This window comes from Peromyscus californicus, unplaced genomic scaffold (genome assembly GCF_007827085.1).
Source record: "Peromyscus californicus insignis strain IS unplaced genomic scaffold, ASM782708v3 Scaffold_23__1_contigs__length_62951481, whole genome shotgun sequence".
NCBI lineage: Eukaryota > Metazoa > Chordata > Mammalia > Rodentia > Cricetidae > Peromyscus > Peromyscus californicus.
In genome coordinates this window covers 59,473,494-59,496,897 of record NW_026294534.1, presented here as the reverse complement: position 1 = coordinate 59,496,897, position 23,404 = coordinate 59,473,494, and the positions used below count along the sequence as shown (strand labels likewise).

General features: G+C 38.5%; 1 protein-coding gene across 1 annotated transcript in view; it reads right to left on the bottom strand.

Annotated features, from left to right (window-relative positions):
- Window positions 1-23,404, bottom strand: part of LOC128119341 (uncharacterized) — a 107,775-nt gene that overhangs the window by 32,017 nt on the left and 52,354 nt on the right. Inside the window, exons 10-11 of the mRNA XM_052752751.1 lie at window positions 15,519-15,767; window positions 13,180-13,613 (exon numbers count right to left, since the gene is read on the bottom strand). Coding sequence (XP_052608711.1) covers window positions 13,180-13,613; window positions 15,519-15,767 — 683 coding nt within the window. The remainder of the gene's footprint in view (window positions 1-13,179; window positions 13,614-15,518; window positions 15,768-23,404) is intronic.

Genomic DNA, 23,404 nt, shown 5'->3' with positions numbered 1-23,404 from the left:
TAATCACACATCAAACCCCTTACACTAGTAGTGGGAGACTTCAACAACCCACTCTAACCAATGAACAAGTCTGCCAGACAGAAACTTAACAGAAAAATAAGGGAACTAACAGACATTATGACTCAAATGGACTTAATAGATCTCTACAGAATATTCCACCCTAACACAAAAGAATATGCCTTCTTTTCAGCACCCCATGGAACCTTCTCTGAAATGGACCACATGCTTGGTCACAAAGGAAATCTCAATAGATACTAAAAATTCAAGTAACCTTCTGTATCTTATCAGACCACCGTGGCTTATTCATAATAGCAAGAACCAGGAAACAACCTAGATGCCCCTCAACTGAAAAATGGATAAAGAAAATGTGGCACATATATACAATGGACTACTACTCAGCAGTAAATAAAACAATGACATCATGAAATTTGCAGGCAAATGGATGGAACTAGAAAATATCATCCTGAGTGAGGTAACCCAGACTCAGAAGGACAAACAGTACGTACTTACTCATAAGTGGATACTAGATGTGAGGGAAGGGATGGCCAGACTGCAACCCATAGCTCCAGAGAGGCTACCTAACAGGGAAAGACCCTAGGAGGGACACGTGGATGATCCAGCAAAGGAGAAGTGGATGAGATCTACATGAGCGGACTGTGTGTGGGGGTTGGCGGAGGATGAGCAGTGGGGGGTGAGAACATAGGGAAATGGGAGGGTCGAGCTGGAACAGGGACAGAGTGGGAAGGTAGGGAGGAAGATACCATGATAGATGAGGACATCATGAGAATATGAAGAAGCAGGGTTCTGGGGAGGCTCTCAAGAATACACAAGGACAACCCCACCTTAGACTGCTGGCAGTGGTCCAGGGGGGTACCTGGACTGGTCTACCCTGGTGACCAGTCTAGCAAATAGCCTAACTGTCATCATAAAGCCTTTGTCCAGTGACTGATGGAGGCAGATTCAGAGATCCATGGCCAGGCACCAGGCTGAGCTCTGGAAATCCAATTGATGAGAGAGAGGAGGGATTCTGCAGGCAGGGGACATCAAGATCATGATGGGAAGACATGCAGAGATGACTGGCCACACTAGTGGAAGCCCATGAACTGTAGACTAGTGGCTGTGGAGCCCCCACGGGACTGGACTAGGCCCTCTGGATATGGAAGACGGTTGTTTGGCTCAAACTGTTTGGGGGTACCCAGGTAGGGAGATCGGGATCCATCCATGTTGTATGGGCAGGCTTTTGGGAATCCGGTTCCTGCGGTGTGATGCCTTGTGCAGCCTAGGTGCAGTGGACCTGCCTATGCTCAGAGTGCTGGGCTCTGCTGACTCCCCATGGGAGACCTTGATTTGGGAGATGTAGGGATGTGGGGTGGCTTGAGAGAGAGAGGGCTGGGTGGGGGTAGGAGGAGGTAGGAAGTGGGATCTGTGGGTGGTATGTGAAGTGAGTAGAAAATTTCTTAATAAAGAAAAATGAAAAAAAGAAAAGAAAAGAAAAAAGGAGAAATAAAACCCAGAAATCAAGGAAGTCCAGAGGACCATGAGACCTAGTTTAAGAACCTGTACTCCAATAAATTGGAAAACACAAAATAAAAGGATATTTTTGTTGATGTGTACCACTTACCAAAGTTAAATACAGATCAGATAAATAATTTAAACAGAGCTATAGGCCCTAGTGAAATAGAAGCAGCTATTAAAAGTCTCCCAAGCAGAAAAACCCAGGCCAGAGAGTTTTATTGCAGAATTTTCTCAGTCTTCAAAGAATAATTAATGCCAATACTCCTTAAATTATTCCACCAAATAGGAACCAAAAGAAGGTTGTCAAACTTATTTAAGAGGCTGCAGTCACCCTGATACCCAAACCACACAAAGATTCTGGTCATCAGCTTTTAGAGAGAAAGAAAAACATATTTCACAACAAGTATAGAAAACTATAGCAGAATAAAATGAAAAGACTTGTAATTTCTTAGTATGCATTGCATTGAGCCTCTCCTATAGCATATTCCTGAGTGAATATTCATGAATAGACAATTAATACTTATTCCTCTTTTTATATTTCCAATACAAGGAAAAAACATCAATTTATTGAATGTCAATACTTAAAAATAAACCACTATGCACAATGGCCATGAACCTAGCTGACTACCTTCAGACACACAGAAAGTGGCATCCTTACCAGAATCAGTGTCATAACATAACTGTATCAAAGAAGCAGCATGTTGTAGTAGTTGTTGTTGCTTACCACTGAATTGTGCCCAGCGAATACTGAGTACATGTTTTCAATTTGTAAAGAAACAAGCTTCTCCAGCTACTTAGTTAAAATTGTTCAGTTAAGCTCCACCCATTATAGCCTCAGCAGCTGGTCATCAGGCAAGTCTCCTGTGGTCAGCCTGCTCCACCACCATCCCCAGTGGCATCAGAGGGCCCCGGAGGCACAGCCCCCACCTGCACCAATTGGAGGAAGAAGTGAGTGGCTGCTCTCCCAGCTGGACAGCTCTGTACCCTAGGCCATAGGACCTGGGGCACTTTCCACGCACCTCCTGACCCATCACAGCCTATAATTACCCCAAATCCAGTAGATGGCAGTGTAATAATACATTCAACAACATAAAGAGCAACATGGCATGACCAGAACCTAGTGGTTCTACAATAGCAAGACCTAAACATCCCAATGCAGATGAAGCAGAAGAGAGCGATTTTAAAAATAACCTTATGAAAATGATAGAGGCCCTTAGGGTGGAAATAAAAAAATTCCCTTAAAGAAATCAATGAAAAGACAAATAAATAATTGGAAGAAATCAACAAATCCCTTAAAGAAAGCAGAGAAAAAAATAAAAAATGTGAAGGAAACAGTTCAAGACTTGAAAATTGATATAGAGGCAATAAAGAAAACACAAACCAGGAGAATTCTGGAAATGGAAAATATGGATAAACAAACAGGAACTACAGATGCAAGCATCACCAACAGAATACGAGAGATAGAAGAGAGAATCTCAGGCATTGAAGACATGATAGAGGAAATAGATTCTTCAGTCAAAGAAAATGTTAAATCCAACAAATTCTTAACACAAAACATCCAGGAAATCTGGAACAACATGAAAGACCAAACCTAAAAATAATACAGATAGGAGAGGGAGAATAATTTCAGCTCAAAGGAACAGAAAATATATTCAACAAAATCATAGAAGAAAAACTTACCCAACCTAAAGAAGGACATGTTTATGAAGGTACAAGATGCTTACAAAACACCAAATAGACTGGACCCAAATAAAATACCCTCGCCACATAATAATAAAAATACTAAACATATCAATTAAAGAAAGAATATTAAGAGCTGCAAAAGAAAAAGGTCACACAACATATAAGGTAGTTCTATCAGAAAAACACCTAGCTCCTCAATGGAGACTGTGAAAGCCAGAAGGTCTTGACCAGATGTTTTGCAGCCATTAAAGACCACAGATGTCAGCCAGGACTACTATACCCAGCAAAACATTCAATCACCATAGATGGAGAAAACAAGATATCCCATGACAAAACCAAATGTGAACAATGCCTATCCACAAATCCAGCCCTTCAGGAAGTACTAAAAGGAAAACTTCCACACGAGGAATTTAGCTACACCCACAAAAATACAGGCAATAAATAATCTCACATTTGCAAATCCAAAAGAAGGGAAACACACATACTAACAAAACCAAAAATAACAGAAATTAATAATCACTCACCATTAATATCCCTTAATATCAATGGATTCAATTCACCTAAAGAAAGACATAGGCTAACAGAATGAATAAAAAAAAAGATCTTTCTGCTGCATACAAGAAACACATCTCAACTTCAAAGACAGACATTACCTTAGAGTAAAGGGTTGGGAAAAGTTTTTCCAATCAAATGGACCTAAGAAGCAAGCTGGTGTAGCTATCCTAATATCTAACAAAATAGATTTCAAAATAAAATTAATCAAAAGAGAAGGGGAAGAACATTTCATACTCATCAAAGAAAAAATCCATCAAGATGAATGTCAATTCTGAATATTTATGCCCCAAATACATTTGTAAAAGAAACATTACTAAAGCTTAAATCACACATCAAACTCCACACACTAATAGTGGGAGACTTCAACAACCCATTCACACCAATGGACAGGACTGCCAGAGAGAAACTTAACACAGAAATGAGGGAACTAACAGATGTTAATATTCAAACTGACTTAACATATATCTGTAGAACATTTCACTCCAACACTAAAGAATAATACCTTCTTCTCAACACCTCAGGGATCCTTCTCTAAAATTGATCACATACTCAGTCACAAAGCAAATCTCAACAGATACAAAAAAATGGAATAAGCCCCTGTTTCTTATCAGATCACCATGGCTTAAAGTTAGATTTCAACAACAACACAAACTGCAGAAAGCCTACAAGCACATGGAAAATGAATAATACTCAACTGAATCATCACTGGGTCAGGAAGAAATAAAGAAAGAATTTCACCAATCTACATAAGTGAGACAGTTGTGTAACTTGATCTGCTTAAGGGGCCCCCTGGCAGTAGGATCAGGATCCATCCCTGGTGCATGAGTTGGCCTTTTGGAGCCCACTAACTATGGTGGGACACCTCTCACAGCCTTGATGCAGGGGGAGGGCCTTGGACCTGCCTCTATTGAATGTACCTGCCTCTACTGACTCCCCATGGGAGGCCTTACCTTCTTGTAGGAGGGCATGAGGGGTGGATTGGGTCGGGGGAAGGCTGGAGGGACAGGAGGAGGAAAGAGGTGGATCTGTGATTAGTATGTAAAATGAATAAAAAATTCTTAATAAAAAAGAAAGAAATTCTCTGTTGTGGGGAATTTCTTTCTTTTTTATTAAGAATTTTTTATTCATTTTACATCCGAGGGGGAGGCTTTGCCCTGGAGGAGGTGGGAATGAGGGGTGGGCTGGGGGGAAGGTGAGGGGGGTTGGAGGGGGGAGAACAAGGGAATCCGTGGCTGATATGTAGAACTGAATTGTGTTGCAAAATAAAAGTTAAAAAAGAAAAAAAAAGAAAGAAATTAAAGACTTCCTACAATTCAATGAAAATTAAGGCATGACATACCCAAACTTATGGGACACTATGAAAGGAGTGCTAAGAGGAAAGTTCATAGCACTAAATGCCCACATAAAGAATTTGGGGAAATCTCACACTAGGGATTTAACAGCACACCTGAAAGCTCTAGAACAAAAAGAAGCAAACTCACCCAGGAGGAGTAGACAACAGGAAATAATCAAAGTGAAGGCTGAAATCAATAAAATAGAAACAAAGAGAACAATACAAAGAATCAATGAAACAAAGACATGGTTCTTCAAGAAAATCAACAAGATAGACAAACCCTTATCCAAACTAACCAAAAGGCAGAAAAATAATATCCAAATTGACAAAATCAGGAATGAAAGGAGGGCTATAACAACAGACACTGAGGAAATCCAAAGAATCATTAGGTCATACTTCAAAAACCTGTACTCCACAAAATTGGAAAATATAAAAGAAATGGACAATTTTCTGGATAGTTACCACTTACCAAAATTAAATCAAGACCAGACAAACAATTTAAATAGTCCTATAACCATTTTAAGTCATTAATATTCTCCCAACAAAAAAGCCCAGGGCCACATGGTTACAGCACAAAATGCTTCCAGAGTTTCAAAGAAGAGTTAATAGCAATACTTCTCAAATTGTTCCACACAATATAAACAGAAGAAACATTGTGAAACTCTTTTTATGAGGCTACAGTCACCCTGATATACAAACACAAAAAGACACAACAGAGAAAGAATTACAAACCGATCTCCCTCATGAACATTGATGCAAAAATATACAGTAAAATGCTGACAAACCGAATCCAAGAATACATCAAAAAAATTATCCACCATGACCAAGTAGGCTTCATCCCAGAGATGCAGGAATGGTACAACATACAAACATCTGTCAATGTAATCCACCATATAAAAAGAAAAAAACTACATGATCATCTCATTAGATGCTGAAAAGGCCTTTGATAAAATTCAACACACCTTCATGATAAAGGACTTGGAAAGATAAGTGATACAAGGAATATACCTAAACATAATATAGGCAATATACAGCAAGCCAACAGTCAACATCAAACTAAATGGAGAGAAACTCAAAGTGATTCCACTAAAATCAGGAACAAGACAAGGCTGTCTGCTCTCTCCATATCTATTCACTATAGTACTCGAAGTTCTAGCTAGAACAATAAGACAACAAAAGGAGATCAAGGGGATACAAACTGGAAAGGAAGAAGTCAAATCCTCTCCATTTGCAGAGAATGTGATAGTATAGATAAGCAAGCCCAAAATTCTACCAGGGAACTCCTACAATGGATAAACACCTTCAGCAATGTGGTGGGATACAAGATAAACTCAAAAAAATCAGTAGTCCTCCTATATACAAATGATAAATGAGCTGAAATAGAAATCAGGGTAGCATCACCCTTTACAATATCCACAAATAACATAAAATGTCTTGGGATAACTCAATCCGAACAACTGAACGACCTGTATGACAAGAACTTTAGGCCTTTGAAGAAAGAAATTGAAGAAAATATCAGAAAATGAAAAGATCTCACATGCTCATGGATAGGTAGGATCAACATAGTAAAAATGGCATTCTTACCAAAAGCAATCTACAGATTCATTGCAATTTCCATAAAAATCCCAACACAATTCTCCAAAGATGTCAAAAGAACAATACTCAACTTCATGTGGAAAAACAAAAAACCCAGGATAACCAAAATAATCCTGTACAATCAAGGAACCTCTAGAGTCATTACCATCCCTGACTTCAAGCTCTATTACAGAGCTATAGTAATAAAAGTGCCTTGGTATTAGAATAAAAACAGACACATGGATCAAAGGAATAAAATTGAAGATCCTGACATTAATCCACACACCCATGAATATCTGATTTTTGACAAAGAAGCCAAATTGTACAATGGAAAAAAAGAAAGTATCTTCAACAAATGTTGCTGGCATAATGTATGTCAGCATGTACAAGAATGCAGATAGCTCCATATCTATCACCCAACACAAAACTCAAGTCCAAAGTATCAAAGACCTCAACATAAATCCAGTTACAGTGAACCTGATAGAAGAGAAAGTAGGAAGTAGCCTTGAACACATTGGCCCAAGAGACCACGTCGTAAACATGAGTAGCATAGACACTGAAAGTAATAATTAATAAATGGGACCTCCTGAAACTGAGAAGCTTCTGTAAGGCAAAGGACACAGTAAATAAGAAAAAAACAACAGCCTAAAGAATGGAAAAAGATCTTCACCAACCCCACATCTGACAGAGGGCTGATCTCCAAAATATATAAAGAACTCAAGAAATTAGCCATCAAAAAACAAATAATCCAATTGAAAATGGGATATAGATCTGAACAGAGAATTCTCAACAGAAGCATCTCAAACAGCTGAAAGACATTTAAGGAACTGCTCAACATCCTTAGCCATCAGGGAAATGCTAATCAAAATGACTCTGAGATAGAATCTTATACCTGTTAGAATGGCTAAGATCAAAAACATAAATGACTGCTTATGTTGGAGAGAATGTGGAGTAAAGGGAACACTCCTCCACTGTTGGTGGGAGTGTGAACTTGAACAGCCACTTTGGAAATCAGTATGGCTATTTCTCAGAAAATTGGCAATCAATCTACTTCAAGACTCAGCAATACCACTCTTGGGCATATTCCCAAATGATGCACAATCATACCACAAGGACTTTTGATCAACTATGCTCATAGCAACATTATTCATAATAGCCTGGAATAGAACCTGGAAAAACCAAGATACCCCTCAACTGAAGAATGGATAAAGAAAATGTGGTACATTTACACAATGGGAGTATTCCTCAGTGGTAAAAATACAATGTCATCATGAATTTGCAGGCAAATGGATGGAACTAGAAAAAAATCCTCCTGAGTGAGGTAATACAGACCCAGAAAGACAAATATGGTATGCACTCATTTATAAGTGGATATTAGCTATAAAGTAAAGGACAACCAGGCTATAATCCACAGCCACAGAAAAGCTGGGTAACAAGGAGGGCCCTTAGAGGGAAATCCATGGATCACCCTAGGAAGGGAAAATAAATAATATCTCCTGGGTTAACTGGGTGTATGTTGTGGGTGGGGGGAATGAGAATGTTGGGAAGGGAAGGGCCAAGTTGGAGGAGGGTCAGAGAGGGAGAGCAAGGGAAGAGATACATTGTTAGGGGGAGTCATTATGGGAATTAGGGAGAAACCTGGTGCTAGGGAAATTCCCAGGAATCCACAAGGATGACCCCAGCTAAGACTCCAAGCAATAGTGGAGAGGGTACCTGAACTGGTCTTGCCCTGTAATCAGATTGATGACTACCCTAATTGTCATTATAGAACCTTCATCTATAACACTGATGGAAGAGTGTGCAGAGATCCACAGCCAACCACTGGGCTGAGCTCCTGGAGTCCAGCTGAAGAGAGAGTGGAGGGATTATATGAGCAAGGGAGGTCAAGATCATAATGGGGAAACCCATAGAGATGGTTGACCCAAGCTAGTGGGAATTCAGGGACTCTGGACTGACAGCTGGGGAGCATGCATGGGACTGAAAAAGGCCCTCTGAATGTGAGTGGCAATTCTGTAGCTGATCAGTGTGTGGGGCCCCTGGCAGTGGGACAAGGATTTATCCCTGGTGCATGAACTGACTTTTTGGAACCCATTCCCTATGGTGGGATAACTTCTTCAACCTTGACGCAGTGGGAGGGGTTTGGTCCTACCTCAACTTAATATGCCAGAATTTGTGGACTCCCCATGGGAGGCCTTACCCTCTCTGAGGGGGCGGGGTGTGGGAAATGGGATGGCAGGGGAGTAGGAACTGTGGTTGGTATGCAAAATGAAAAAATAACTTTTAAATTTAAAAAAATGTTCATTTATGATGAGAACTCTCTGGAATAAGGAAGCTAGGTTTTGGTGACTATCCCATGAAGCATGATGGGAACTGGAGACAGAGACAAACCAGGGACAGAAATCTTTCCAAGGAATATCTAGAATTGGGTGTGGTGGCACATGTCTTTACTCCCAGCACTTGGGAGGCAGAGGCAGATGGACCTCTGAGATGGAGGCCATCCGAGTCTACAGAGTGAGTTCAGGACAGCCAGGCTAAATTAGAGAAGTCCTGTCTGGAAAAACAAAAGCATTGTCATCATCATCATGAACAACACATCATCATCATGAACACCATCATCATCATCTTCATCAACATCATAAATCATTGTCATGATCATCATCATCAACAACAACAGCAACAATATCAAACTGCCAGTGTAGGAAATCTTGAGAGAGGTAAACGTAATTATTCTCCTTGTTCACTTCTGGAAAAGATGCTAATAAACTCTCCAGTTCTAACTCTGGTCCCTGTCTTCCCTGTAGTATAAAGGATAATTATCTTCATTAGCTTCCATTGCTTCTCATAAACAGAACTAGGGAAAGATCTCACCCTTAATAGTTGTGTATTCTGAACTGCATCTCTTAGTGAGAGAAAAGCAGAGAAGACACAGGACAGAAGTTTTTGTGAGAGTATTATCTGGCCTGAAATGAATTTATGTGACTACACATATAAACTACCGACTCACTAACTCTTTCCCCATAAGTCAACTGTTGCTCTCTACAAACAGAAATAAATCATTATTTTATATTTTATTCAGATGACTATATTATTTTATTAGGCATAAAAATAATAAAAATGACTAATAATAAAAATGACCCTTTGTGACATAATAATATTTTAGTGATATTTAACTATATACTAATATGCACACACAATACAATGTATCTATTGTTAAAAACTAAACGAAATATCTATTTTTATAAAAAGTCAACTTGTTATTGTGTGACTATAAGGAACACATACTGTGTAGCAGGGTTTTTTTCTTATTTTTACAATGATATTAGTTGTTAAAATGAAATACACCAATATTTTTTAGAGATATGTTTTTAGATTTGAGATTTTTCTTAGTAATTCTGCATTCAAAAATGCTAAAAAATAGACTAAGAAGCAATGTAACTACAATTTTCATGTGGTTTCCTTTACTCACTTTTTAAACTGTTCACATTTTTATTTTTATTTAGTGTTAGAGTTATTCATTTTCAAAAGTTTACCTAGGGCTAGAGGGATGGCTCAGCAGTTAAGGGCACAGCTTGCTCTTAAAGGGATCCAGGTCCAGTTCACAGGCACCACATGGTGGCTCACAACCACCATAAGTCCAGGTGCAAGGATCCCAAGGGTTCCAACGCCATCTTCTGACCTCCACAGGCACCAAGCACAAATGTGGTATTGCTTGTACATGCGCAAGAAAAATGCTCACACACATAAATACTCGTTAAAGACTTTTACATTTACCTTCACGGAACTCTGCAAACTTTTTTCTGTTAACAGACTTCATCTGCTTCAAAGGCATAGCTTCACTGTGAAGTATTTTTAAGTAACATTTAAATTCACATGAAAAACATTTAACAAATATACTTAATTCTTTCTTTTTGATTTCCCAATATATCTTACATTAGTCATTTACAAAATAATAATTTGTGCTTCAGTGGTTAACTATGATTAGAGAATGCTTTCCTCATGTCAAAGACAGGGCAAAAATTTTTACCCTGATTAAAACACCACACACATTACTCTGTTGTTCACTCTTCATATGTTTTTGTATATTCCTTGCACAGGTAAGAAGAATGAATGTTCTGAATGTAAGGATAGAATGATCTATAGATATTTGTTAGGTGCATTTGATGGCATGTCATTTAACTTAGATGTCTCTCTTTTTGAGTAATTATTTATCATAGGCTTTAAGAAGCAATTTTTAAATTCTCTAAAATTGAATGAATATAAAAATATTCCATGCTAGATCTTTGGTATACAATGAACGACATACTCAGAAAGAAATCAGTAGCAATAAGTACATATATTAAAAACAGTCAGAACAATTTCAAATAACTTAAATCTGATGTATCTTTGTGCCTCAGAGAAACAAGAACACAACAAAGTGGAACTCGACATGAGGGCAGAAATTAATGATCACACACAGGAGGGGCCAGGGCTTCTTCCACACACTTTGTTCCCATGGCTGCAGTAACTGCTGACTTTGTTTATGTGCTCAATGCACTTAATGCTCCTGTTTAATTCCTTTCCCACACCCTAGAGCACCATGGTCCCTTCACTATCAGGAAACTTTTTAGGTATTTCGCTGAGTCTCATGCTCCCTCCCAAGAGGTTGGTGGGTAGAACATGAAACTGATTCATAGCTCTAAGCACTGAAGGGCCAGCACTCTCAGAAGCCACCACATTTTTGGTGCTTTAAAGCTGCTTTTTGATAGTCTATTCACAAGTATATGATGAAGCTGTCAAATGGCTATTTTTATGCTCAACAAGCAATTCTGTAATGCTGAGTCTTTATAGCACAGTGGGGAGCAACGCTGTCCCCTCAGCACCACTTTATCCAAACTACAGATCAGAACTCCAGACTTCAGGGCTTGTTGTTGGTAATAATAAACCACTTCATTCTCCTACCTTCCACCGTCCTTGGTTTTCAGCACCGTTGTGGAACTCATTGAGGAGGCTCTTTATGTCTGTGCGGAACATGTCCATAAGGCCATTCTGAAGGGATCTTCAGCAATGCCTGGGAGAGTCTTGAACCCTGCCTTGTTACTCACACTCTTGCCAACAGATAACTTGGCCCAAACATACTAGTGATCTGAATTAATGACCTGAAACTGATATTTTAAATACATGTGCATGGCATGTTATGGGCAGTGCACTTGCATGCATATGTGATTTCAGGTACATACATGCATGCCAGGGTGCATAGTTTGGCAATTAGAGTACAAACTGCGTGGAAGGTCAACCTTCACCTTCAACCTTGTTTTTGTTGCTGTGTCTTGTCCATGAATGCACACCCCCAAATAATTATTGAGTCAACTTTGGGGGATTCTCTGTCTCCCTTCCAACTCACTCGAAGCTCCTCAAGATTACAGATGCACATGAGACCATCAGGCCTCATGTGACTTCTGGGCATCCAAACTCCCAATCTGACACACGCAGGGCAAGCACTTTCTCTACTGAACCATCTCTCTCTGTCTCTCTCTCTGTCTGTCTGTCTGTCTGTCTGTCTGTCTCTCTCTCTCCTACATTAAAAACCTTCCCCTTACCTATACAATGGAGTGATTATAGAGTCAGTTAATCTAATGCCAAGAAACAGTTTAAAATTTTTGTATAGTGTATTTTAATTGAAAATTATTAACAATTTGTGTACAGAGTTCAATAAATAGAATGTCCTCTCTCAGAGGAATATTTTTTTCTTGAATTTCTATATGTTTTAAAATTCTTGCTAATATAGATATCAATTTGACTGCTTCAAAGGACTGTCAATCAACTGCAGCGCCAACTAGGAAGAAAAGCAAAAGCCAGAATTACTAGCAGTATCATCAGGAACATTAGTTGCATCATCAAGAGGATTATGGGCAGCAGCATCAGTGTTTTTATTGTCATCATCTCATGCAGTATCATCAGCATCATTGTGTATAAGGTGTGTGAATTGGAAGCTCCTTTTTTTTGTTTTATGATGCTTGTTTTGGGGTGTTTCAGAGATGATGCTATCCTCACAAGTCAGTGTATGTCCACAGAAAAGGCAGACACTGACTAGCATTTACCAGTTAGATATCTCTGTATATGCTTAGCCACTCCAAAAACACAAGGTTATCACTGGGAGAGAAAATAATTCTCATTCCAGAATAGGAGACAACCATGAACCAGCTAACATTATTTGGTCAGTTTTGGTGGACTGAACTGACTTTGTTACTTTTATATTATGTATTTTCAATACAATTGGGGGAAAATCACTTTCTTCTGGTACCAGGTAAAGCCTATGTAGCCCCATATAAAGCATGGAATTTACTAATCATAAGTATTAGCACCAAAGAGAGTTAGTTTTCTGGGACAAAAGTCATCTATTTTAAACCACTGTTTGTGGACTAACTTACCCTGGCCATCGTTCCTTTTACTGGAATCTTCTTGGTAAGATTTCCAGACCACCCTTGTAGAATCTGGTATATCACCCATGTCATCAGAGAGAAACAACAGGAAGGACAGACCTGTTGTTGGTGCTCCTGCTTGGTCTGAAGTGGCCAGTTGGATGTGCAGTGTGAAAAGCTAGGTCAGCGTCATTAGCAGTATCCTTAGTGTCACTGGGACCACAGAGAGTAGCAGATTCTAGATCAATACTGAGCTTGTCAAGAGCCAGGTCAGCATTGTGAGGAGGGTCCCTGGTGTCACCAGGGCGGTGACCAGGAGCAAGCTCAGGGTCAGTGTGCGGTTGCCATCTTTGGTGCTCAGTGCTGGCAGCCAAAGCAACTGGACAGGCCAATTGAGCCTTGAAAGCGTTGTCCATGTCACCCAAGTCACCTGCATCACCAGGGCAGGCAGCAGGAGCTGGTTCAACGTGTGCGGTAGCCCGCAGTGCAGCAATTCTGTGCTCAAAAGGGTTGAAATGGGGTACATACAGATACCCTGACTTCTTTTCTTTAACCTTTAAAAAATATTGAGATGTTACTTTTCATTAAAAATTTTATGATTTTTCATAAATCATTTTCATTTTAGCACTTGTCTGTTAATGTCGCAGTCTTGATTTTAGTCTCCAAATGTTTGTTGTTTAGTCTAATTTTATCATTACAGTCGCTGATATCTTGTAACCTCTGCTTCCTTTCTGCTTGAGTAAAAGGCCCAGGATTTTCAGAAACCTCAAAAGGAACCTTCTCAGATTTATGCCTTTCTTCCTCTGCTCTTTGCTACCTAACATCATCATTCTCTGTATAATGGGGAGATATAAAAATAAAAGGACAAAATGTGTCCTCTCCAAATGTTATGACCTGGATTTTACATTCCAGCCAGATTAATAGAATGTGAAAGGAGGAGCTTCGGGAATGAAAGGAACCTCTCCCTTCTGTACTACGTAGTCCTTTCCCCATGGCCTTTCACAATTGTTCACTGGGACCCTGAGATAGCAAAACAGTGAAAGTGACCTGAACATTCGTGAACAAAGTGTGTCACTACCCATAGCAGTGGGGAGCTGCTGAGCTGCAAGTATGGATTCTGCAGATGCCTTCTGACCTCTTACACCTTAACCATGACTGTCATATGTGTGAGCAGTGGCCTATTCCAGCACCACTGTGGTGGCTTGAATGAGAACAGCCCTGATACACTCAAACATTTGAATGCTTGGTCCCCAGTGGGTGGAACTATTTTGGAAAGATTAGGAGGTGTGGCCTTGTTGGAGGGGATGTTTCCCTGGGGGGTGGGCATACATGTGTGTGCATTCATGTGCTTGTGGGTTATGCTGCTGCTGTGTGTGAAGACCAGAGAACAACTTTCAGGATCTGGCTCTCTCCTTCCCTGGGTGAAGCAGGGTCTCTCACTGTTTCTGCTACTCTGTGTGTTCCAGTCTGGTTGGCTTGTGATTTTCAGAGCTGTTCTATGCTCTCAGCCTCCATTATGGATTTAGGGGTGCTGGGATTATACATGTCAGACACTTGCTACTTGTAGTGCTTTCTGGGATGGAATTCAGGTCATTAGACTTGCAAGGCAAGTGCTCTGACCCTCTGAGCTGTGTTTCTGGCCCATATATGTATGTGAGTTTGTTTGTTATCGGTTCAGAATGAAAATGATAAAGAGAAAACCATGAACTTGGCATGTGAGCTTTCTCATTTTTCAAAGCCAGGTATCATCCATGTACACACCTGTGTCATTACAACCTTGGTATGACTATACCTCTTTACAAAGACTTCTATTTGGCAATCTGTCAGCATGTGGTGGAGAACTGATATTATCTATCTCAGACTGTGGCTTTATACTATTTATACTGCTATTAGCAGGTGGCTTCTGGGAAAGTCTTGTGTTAGTTTAGTTTTCAGTGTGTTTAAGAGTAGAAAAGTGATGTCTTTTTTCTTTCAGACACATGATTTAATTCTTTGAAGGATGAAAACTCTAGCCCTTTTGGTTTGCCAGACTCTGGCATGTCTAATATCTATTTACGATTATTGTTATTGGAATTCATATTCTAATCATTTGCTTATCAAAGATGTGATTCCTTTCAGGCCCACTCTAACTCCTGCATAGTTATCATACTCAACACCATGTCGTTTACTTTCCGCATCATCATAAAAATTCTACATTAGTATTAAATTCTTCTATTTATATTAAGTATGTTAGCTTCCTGGGTTATTACTCTTACAGTCTAATGAATTTTCACTTAAATCTTAGAAGATGACTGGAAAGTGAACGTACGTGATGAAGAACATAAGAAAGAATCGAGAACATTTTCAAGCTAGGTTTCTTTTGTCTGCAACAATCCACAGTATTGAAAAGACAAGCTGTTCAGAAGATACTGTCTTATCTTACAGTAAAGTACTGTACTTTTCCACATGGTGGGAATTACCTTTGTGGATATTTCTCTTCTAGAGTCATCAGGTGCAGGCTCTTCCTTAAGATGAATAATAAGGTCAGCATTTTCAAGTTGGTCATGAACCATCTCCTTTACATTTTCTCTGATGTATGCTTTAAGGTGTTTGTACTGTAGTGAATTCTGCTGGTCTATTGTCACCTCATCAGTTTTCACAGAAGGCCTTTCCCATAAAGATGCATATTCAGCATTGCACTTCTCCTTTTCTTGTTCTTCAGTGATTTTCTATAGACAAGAAAATTGAGGGTTACTCTGATTGATTCAGACTCATGGGTTTTGTGTTTTGGTGCACTTGTTTTCAAAATGGCTTTTTTGTGTCCTTACATTTTATGGGATATGGGAACAGAAAAAAATAAGAAACTACATAATATTTAACAGGAATTTCTTTATATATGATCAGCTACTCCAAAGTCACTGGACTATCAATAATAAATGTAAATAATTTATAGCCTTAGCTTAGACTAGGAGAGAAACATGATTCAACAAACTTAACCTAGTAAATGTTGATAAGAATGAACACATATTATTTCATACTTATTTATATATTTATTATTTTTTTCAAAAAATGAATGATATGCATGGTTCTGGATCAGATATAAGCTCTCAGCTGCTGCTCCAGTGCCATGCCTACCTGCCTGCTGCCATGATCCCAGGCATGTTGGTCATGGATTTTCCTTCTGAAACTGTAAGCAAGCCCTCAACCAAATGCTTTCTTTGATAAGTTGCCTTGGTCATGTTGTCTTATAGCAGTAGAAAATTAACTACATATATAACCTATGTTAAGAGTCACTGAGTTGATTTTATGCCTTTATTCCCTCTCTCGGTATAGACACTGATGACATCTAGAGACCAGGAGGCAGAGATAATTCTCTAAAGTTGTCGTGAGTGATTGGCAATAGGAAACTACAAATTTAAGCCTTGGGAATGATCTTTTTACTTCAAACTAACTTAATGCCTATTACTGACACATTGCTCATAACATCAATTGTTAATAAGGAGGCTTAAATTTTAAGATACATGTATCATTTGGGGACATTTTACAAACAGGTCAAAAAACATTTTCAGAGTAAAACTGACCTCAATTATAACTATATTCTAAAAATCAAGTTTATCTGGAAGTTACTACAAATTCTAAGAGTTTGTTTTGTAAATTTTTATACTTCTGTACATTTTCTTGGTCTCTATACTAAATTTTTATGCAAATTATAAACCATAAATAAAAATGCAATGGTTTTTCAAGGAGAATTTAGATATGATCCATATGGATAGTATTTAGAGCAATGAAGCTGTTAAGTCAGAGCACCTTGAAAAAGCAAGAATAAAGAGAGGGATGTAATATCTTTATTAACCTATTAAAGCTTACAGATTCTCTTGTAGGAGTAGAATTTTTATAATATAAAGGAAGTAGAAGCTTGTTTTAGTGATAGGACTTCAGGCCACATTTCATATTCATCGGACAAAATGCTCTAACACTGAGCCACATCCTGAACCCTAAATTCAATCCCATTTTCAAGACCTATCAATAATTTAAATCATCTCAATATAAGTCAGTACTAACCACCTTAAAAACACTAAAGTCTTTGCTATGATGTATAACAAAGAGTTTTTAAGTTCTAATGTTTATAGTGGCAAAGTGAGTGACATCAAGAAGTACAGTCTGGCCCTTAGCACATTGATGCACATGCATGCCTCATTTGTAGCATACCAGTCTGTAACCCTGGATCAAAGGACATCAGGTTCAATTCTTTAAGAGCAAAGGTCGAGGGAAAGAGAGCTTAGGGGAGCGGGAGATCCCAGTTGGATCAAGAACAGAGAGGGAGAACAAGGAATAAGACACCATGATAAATGAAGACCACATGAGAATAGGAAGAAGCAAAGTGCTAGAGAGGTCCACAGAAATCCACAAAGATACCCCCACAATAGACTACTGGCAATGGTCGAGAGACAGCCCAAACTGACCTACTCTGGTGATAGGATGGCCAAACACCCTAATTGTCGTGCTAGAAACCTCATCCAATGACTGAGGGAACCAGATGCAGAGATCCATGGCCAGGCCCCAAGTGGAGCTCCAAGAGTCCAATTGGCGAGAAAGAGGGAGGTTTGTATGAGCAAGAATTGTTGAGACCAAGATTGGAAAAAGCACAGGGACAAATAGCCAAATGAATGGAAACACATGAACTATGAACCAATAGCTGAGGAGCCCCCAACTGGATCAGGCCCTCTAAATAAGTGAGATAGTTGATTAGCTTGATTTGTTTGGGAGGCACACAGGCACTGGGACCGGGTCCTGTGCTCAGTGCATGAGCTGGCTGTTTGGAACCTGGGACTTATACAGGGACACTTGGCTCAACCTGGGAGGAGGGGACTGGACCTGCCTGGACTGAATCTACCAGGTTGAACTCAATTCCCAGGGGAGTCTTTACCCTGGAGGAGATGGGAATGGGGGGTGGGCTGGAAGGAAGGAAGGTGGGGGAGGACAAAGGAATCTGTGGCTGATATGTAAAATTAAATAAAAAAAATTTTAAAAAAGACCAACTGAAAACCCTGATTGTTCATGAAATTTCTGGAAGTTTAACTTGTAGATGTAATTCTAAATGGTCTTATTAAATAAGAAACACAGAGCCAAATGCAGAGTTAAAAGCTCAGAGATCAGAGAGCAATAGCCAAGAGCTGAGACCACCTTCTCACCACTCTGCTGCCATCCTTCCCCTGAGAAAGAGACCTACTTCCTGTGTGTCTGTATTTTTATTGCTTTTCTTTTCTGCCTTCTCATTGGCTCTAAACCCAACCACATGACTTTCTCATCACTGCCTGTCTATACAGACCTCTAAGTCTTTATGGTTGGTACTTGGATTAAAGGCTCAGGTCACCATGCTGGCTGTGTCCTTGAACACACAGACTCTGCCTGCCTGCCATGTGATCAGATTAAGGGTGTGTGCTACCACTGCCAGACTTCTGCTTAATGGCTATGACCTCTGATCCCCAGGCAACTTTATTTATTAACATACAAATAAAATCACATTTCAGCACAAATAAAATATCACCATATTTCCCCTTTCTATTCTAATAAAAAAGGAAAATAGTTATAACTAATATAAGAAAAACTATATACAATAAGTACAATAACTATATACAATATATACAGGCAATAAATACTTAAACAATGTCTAGTGCATTTGCTTTTGACAAATTCAGCAAAAATATTCCATTATCTATCCTATTTTGGTAAGTTCAAAATGTACCTGATTCACTTTCTATCCTAACTTATATTACTAACAGAACTATCTTATAATGTCTTTCAAATTTATACACTTACACCTCTTTAGTGAGCTTATTTTCTAAAATTCTTAAGGAACACTATAACTATAACTACGAATTTTCAACTAACTATAACTATAACTATCTAAACTTCAACTCCTTCAGATACCCAAGAAGGAAATAATATTACCTAAAAAAACAGGAAGTGCAAACAAGTGACTTCCAAAAAAATTGTGAGTTGACAGAAACAGCCAGCTGCCTGGACAGTCACCCAAGGTTTCTCTGCAAGTTGGGGCATCATCTTCAGCCTATAGGCTTAGCATATCTGAAAGACTCATTTGTGAAGTAGGATGTACACAAGGTCAACAGTTCGACCTCACATTTGGTAAGAGCAGTCCATGTACCAGAAATAACTGAATTCCACTAGTGTCCTGTCATGATTCAGGATTTTAAATTCTGGAAATTGCTCATGTTGTTTTTTTTTTAATTCAGCTGTCCTTTCTTCTTGGCTTGAGTGTGGCTTCCTCTCGGCATCCTGTTCTTCTCAGCTTGTGGGTGGCTTTAACTCTTTTATTAAATGTGAGTCTACCATTAAGAGGTTAGACTCTGTCAGCTTAGTTACTCTTTCAAGAATAACTGTTTCAGCTACTGTTCCACTGCACATCAGAAGCCATCGGTCCACTGCCTGTTCAGCTGCCTTAGAAGAAAAGGGCACTGTACCTTTTCCGGATTGTGAAGGCCACTTCAGGGATGGTGCCATATTGTCCTGGCCTCACAAGATGTCTTTTGATAAAGCCATAACCACACTTGTTTTGTCAAGAATCGGTAGTCCTTTGTTTCGTGTCCTGTCTGTCTGTTTTGTTCTGTTTGTCAGCAGTTGATTCGAGGATACTTTGTTGTCCAGTGGCTAACTTTTGCCACAATGAAAGTTAATTCCATATGCAGTTTCTTCAATGCCCACATTTTCTCTGAAGTAGATTGGTACTGCCAGGAACTGACATGTCTCATAGTCATAAAAAAGTTTCTAAGTTATTAAAACTTTTTAAATGCCATATTCTGTAGATCTCTGAAGGGTTTGAAGATGACATGTCTATCTAAAATATATCTGCTCAATCTTGAAAACATATCTAATATGACTACAAGTTCGAGTGTAATGTCTAACTACTAACTTTCATTTCTTTATATCCTAATAGTTGGTAATAATAACATTCAAGGATTAGCAAATTGCATTACGTTGTTAAATGAATTGTATGAGAACAATATCTTGAATAAGATTAGAAATATTTGTATGGCATTTTCTAACAATATCAATCTCAATATATATAATTTGTATACAATATACAAAAGTCCAATCCAATATAAAGTATTTAAAACTAGTAATTGTCTTTTAAAAGTAGATTCAATAATCTATCTTTTTATCTATATTATATCTATATCTTCTTTTTACTTTTCAGAGTAGATTCAATAATCTACCCTCTATTCTATCATTTCCATATATCATTTTTTTAAATAAGAACCTTAAATCTAATTTCCTTTGCTTAGCCCTTTTCCTAACCCTTAACAACAACAAGTTGTAACCAACCCTCCTAAACAATGAAAATCATCCCAAAACCCATTAAAAGACCAAAAAACCACCCGCCCCATGCCAACTCTTTGGGAATGTGGGCGTCGTATTCTTAAAATTGTTTCCTGCTGGATATGGGCAAAGACATCTTTATTCTGGAAAGAAAAATTTTGGGTTAATTGTCAAATTCTAGGAAAGGTAGCTATATCCTTTGTTGTCCAGTCTGTGCATAATGCCAAAGTTCAGGGCTTATCTCAAGTAAGTAGTCTTTGAAACTGGATCATCTCAGCTAGCCATCTCAAAATTGCTCTGAGCAGTTTGCAGTCCAAAGCTGATCTGTAATGATGATTGTCAGCTTAGAGTTATTATTATTGTCCATGTGGAATTATTGTTGTTGTGGGGCCCCATCTTCTTCCTGGAGACTTCAGTTGATGTTAGGCCTGGCCATGATTTCCTGCAGAAAACTGATAAAGACTTGAAACAAAGACATATATAGGCAGCTAATTGAAGCCTTTTTTTCTAGAATTAGTTAGTACTCTATATGACCATTAACATCTTAACAAAGTTTAATATATATATTAATCTTGTGAATTTTGATATAAAATTTATACTTTAAGAAAAGTTTAAAGAATCAGAATAGAATCAAAGAATTGAGATTAGTAGTAATAGAATAGTCCCTTAAATTTTTTTTGTTTGTTTGTTTTCTCCTGTCCCGTATCAGAAGATGGCTCTTTTCTTCTGGCATGATACAGGGAGTTTGCATTTTCCTTTTAACAACATGCTTGGGTCTAAAGAAGGAGAGAGCCATTCTCCAACTCCAAAGCCAGCTTTAAATTCTAATTGAACTGGGACTACAAGAAGACCATTAGTGTTAAATGTCTTTAGAGAAGAGCAGAAACAAACATTTAGGAAGACTTATAAAATTTTATAGATGATATACTAATAGGCCACTTTACTCCTTTTCTTGGGACATTTTTTTTAGATAATTTGTCCTTTTTCTTCAGTTGTCTCATTTGTCCAGTGTTCTTCAGATTCCTTAGCTTTCATTCTCCTAAAAGACAAAAAGAAAAACCTTTCCCCAAGACTAACTTTGGGGAGGTTCCCTTTTGGCAAGTTATTATCTGATGAATTGAAAAGGCATGTGTTAATGGTATAAGTTAGTTTAAATTGGATGGTCATGCTGGTTGATGAACTATCACCTCTTATAATTAAGAGGTCTCTCTTGTTTAAATTGAACTTTAATCAATTTTGATGGTATCCACAGTTTGTCTTCTCCTGTAGAAACAAAAGCAACACCTCTTGCAATGTTTCAGTTTGTGGAAGGAACTAAGTGGTACCAGCTGTTGCCTACACCCAGTCCCTTCATGTCAATGGTTTCCAATAGCTTGTGTACAAAGAAAGCATTTATGTGTGAATTTTTCTCTCTGTAGTATCATTTTTATTAAAATGCTAGAATATAGATAAAAGGGTTCAAACAATCTGTTTCTAACTCATTAATTTATCCCTTATTCACATTGAGTTTCCTCAGACTGCTAAATGGACAATTGATTCCATAGGATGAGTGAAGTTAAATTACTAAATAGAGTCTTACTGCTGTTCTTATAGACAATAAGCTGCATGGATCTCAGTGCAGAACACTGCCACACTAATGATGTCAGGGTCTGCGAGTTTAATAGATATGTTGAGATAGGATACAGCCTAGCTTCAATTAAAACAAAACAAAACAACAACAATACAAAAAACTGATTATTTGAGGTCACTGTGTTGTTGACAGGAACAAAAATAAAGGGTCAAGAAATCCTTAAGCGGCCAGACTCCCTTCATTAAAAGAACACCCATTGGAAAATTTCAATAGCTCTTATAAATGTCTGCAAAGGACTAATAGCTGTAAGGAAAACAATGTTATACTCAAAGCAAATGTCAGTGCAAAATAATATTTGTATTAACTTCTCCAGCATGGAAAAAGAAAGGTTGACAAAGGGGGAATTACATGGGATAGATATGGAAATAAGACCTCCATTATGAAACCTAATTTCTTCCAGAGATGCCTTAAGGAGCTGAGATCTGGGAGATCCCATACTGTACTGATCACTGGTTCATATCTAGTGTCAGAGGCTGGAGGGATATTTTTACATAAATATTTTAACATGTCTATGGCCAGTCCCTATGAGATGTTGTATGCTATACAATCTTTTGTGTCTGTCCTCTTTCACTTAGCATTTTGAATTATTGATACCCTCCTGGCTGTATGCAATGAAATCTGCTGGGGAAAAGCCATCAAGAGTCTCACCCAGCCATGAATCCTGTGAACTGCGATAATGACCAGTATGGCAAGACAGGACCATACTGTAGTAGACAGCTTCACCCTCTGTAGTATACAGATGTTAAAATATATACATATATTCATATAAGTGAAGTTTAATGGTGTTACTATATAATAGGGATCAGTTTTTCTCCTATACACCACAGTCTATCAAAAAGTTCAGTGCTAGGCATAGTAATACTTTTTTCAGTCCCATTTATAGCCTCCCTCTCCAAATTAGAAGATACTGTGGTGGTTCTTGATTAACTTTCAAAACTCAATGGTATCAGTCTTTTGCTGAAAATGTTATGTAGTTGAGTCATAGAACATAGAAAAATCAATCTGGTACTAACCTGGAAGCTCCATCCCTCTGGGCTAGCTTTCAATGTATTAGAAGGTGGTTTTCACACTACCAGAGAGGAAAGATCATCAATAGTCTTACCCATCTGTCAACCCTGTGAGCTACAATAACCACCAGCCTGGAAAGCCATGCACACAGGTACAATAATGGTATGAATTCTATGGGAGTAACCAATCACTTTCTCACTGGATTTAAAAGTTCCACAAAGACTTATAGCTGAGACTGTTGACAGAGTCAAACACCCACAGCTGGGTGATGCATAGGCCCTAGGGGAGATCCTACTATTATCTTGCTATATTGAACTGTCTCCTGAGTTTTAACTTTAGACACATAGAATATTGCATCTCCCAACCATTCTCTTTACAGTAGACAATAAT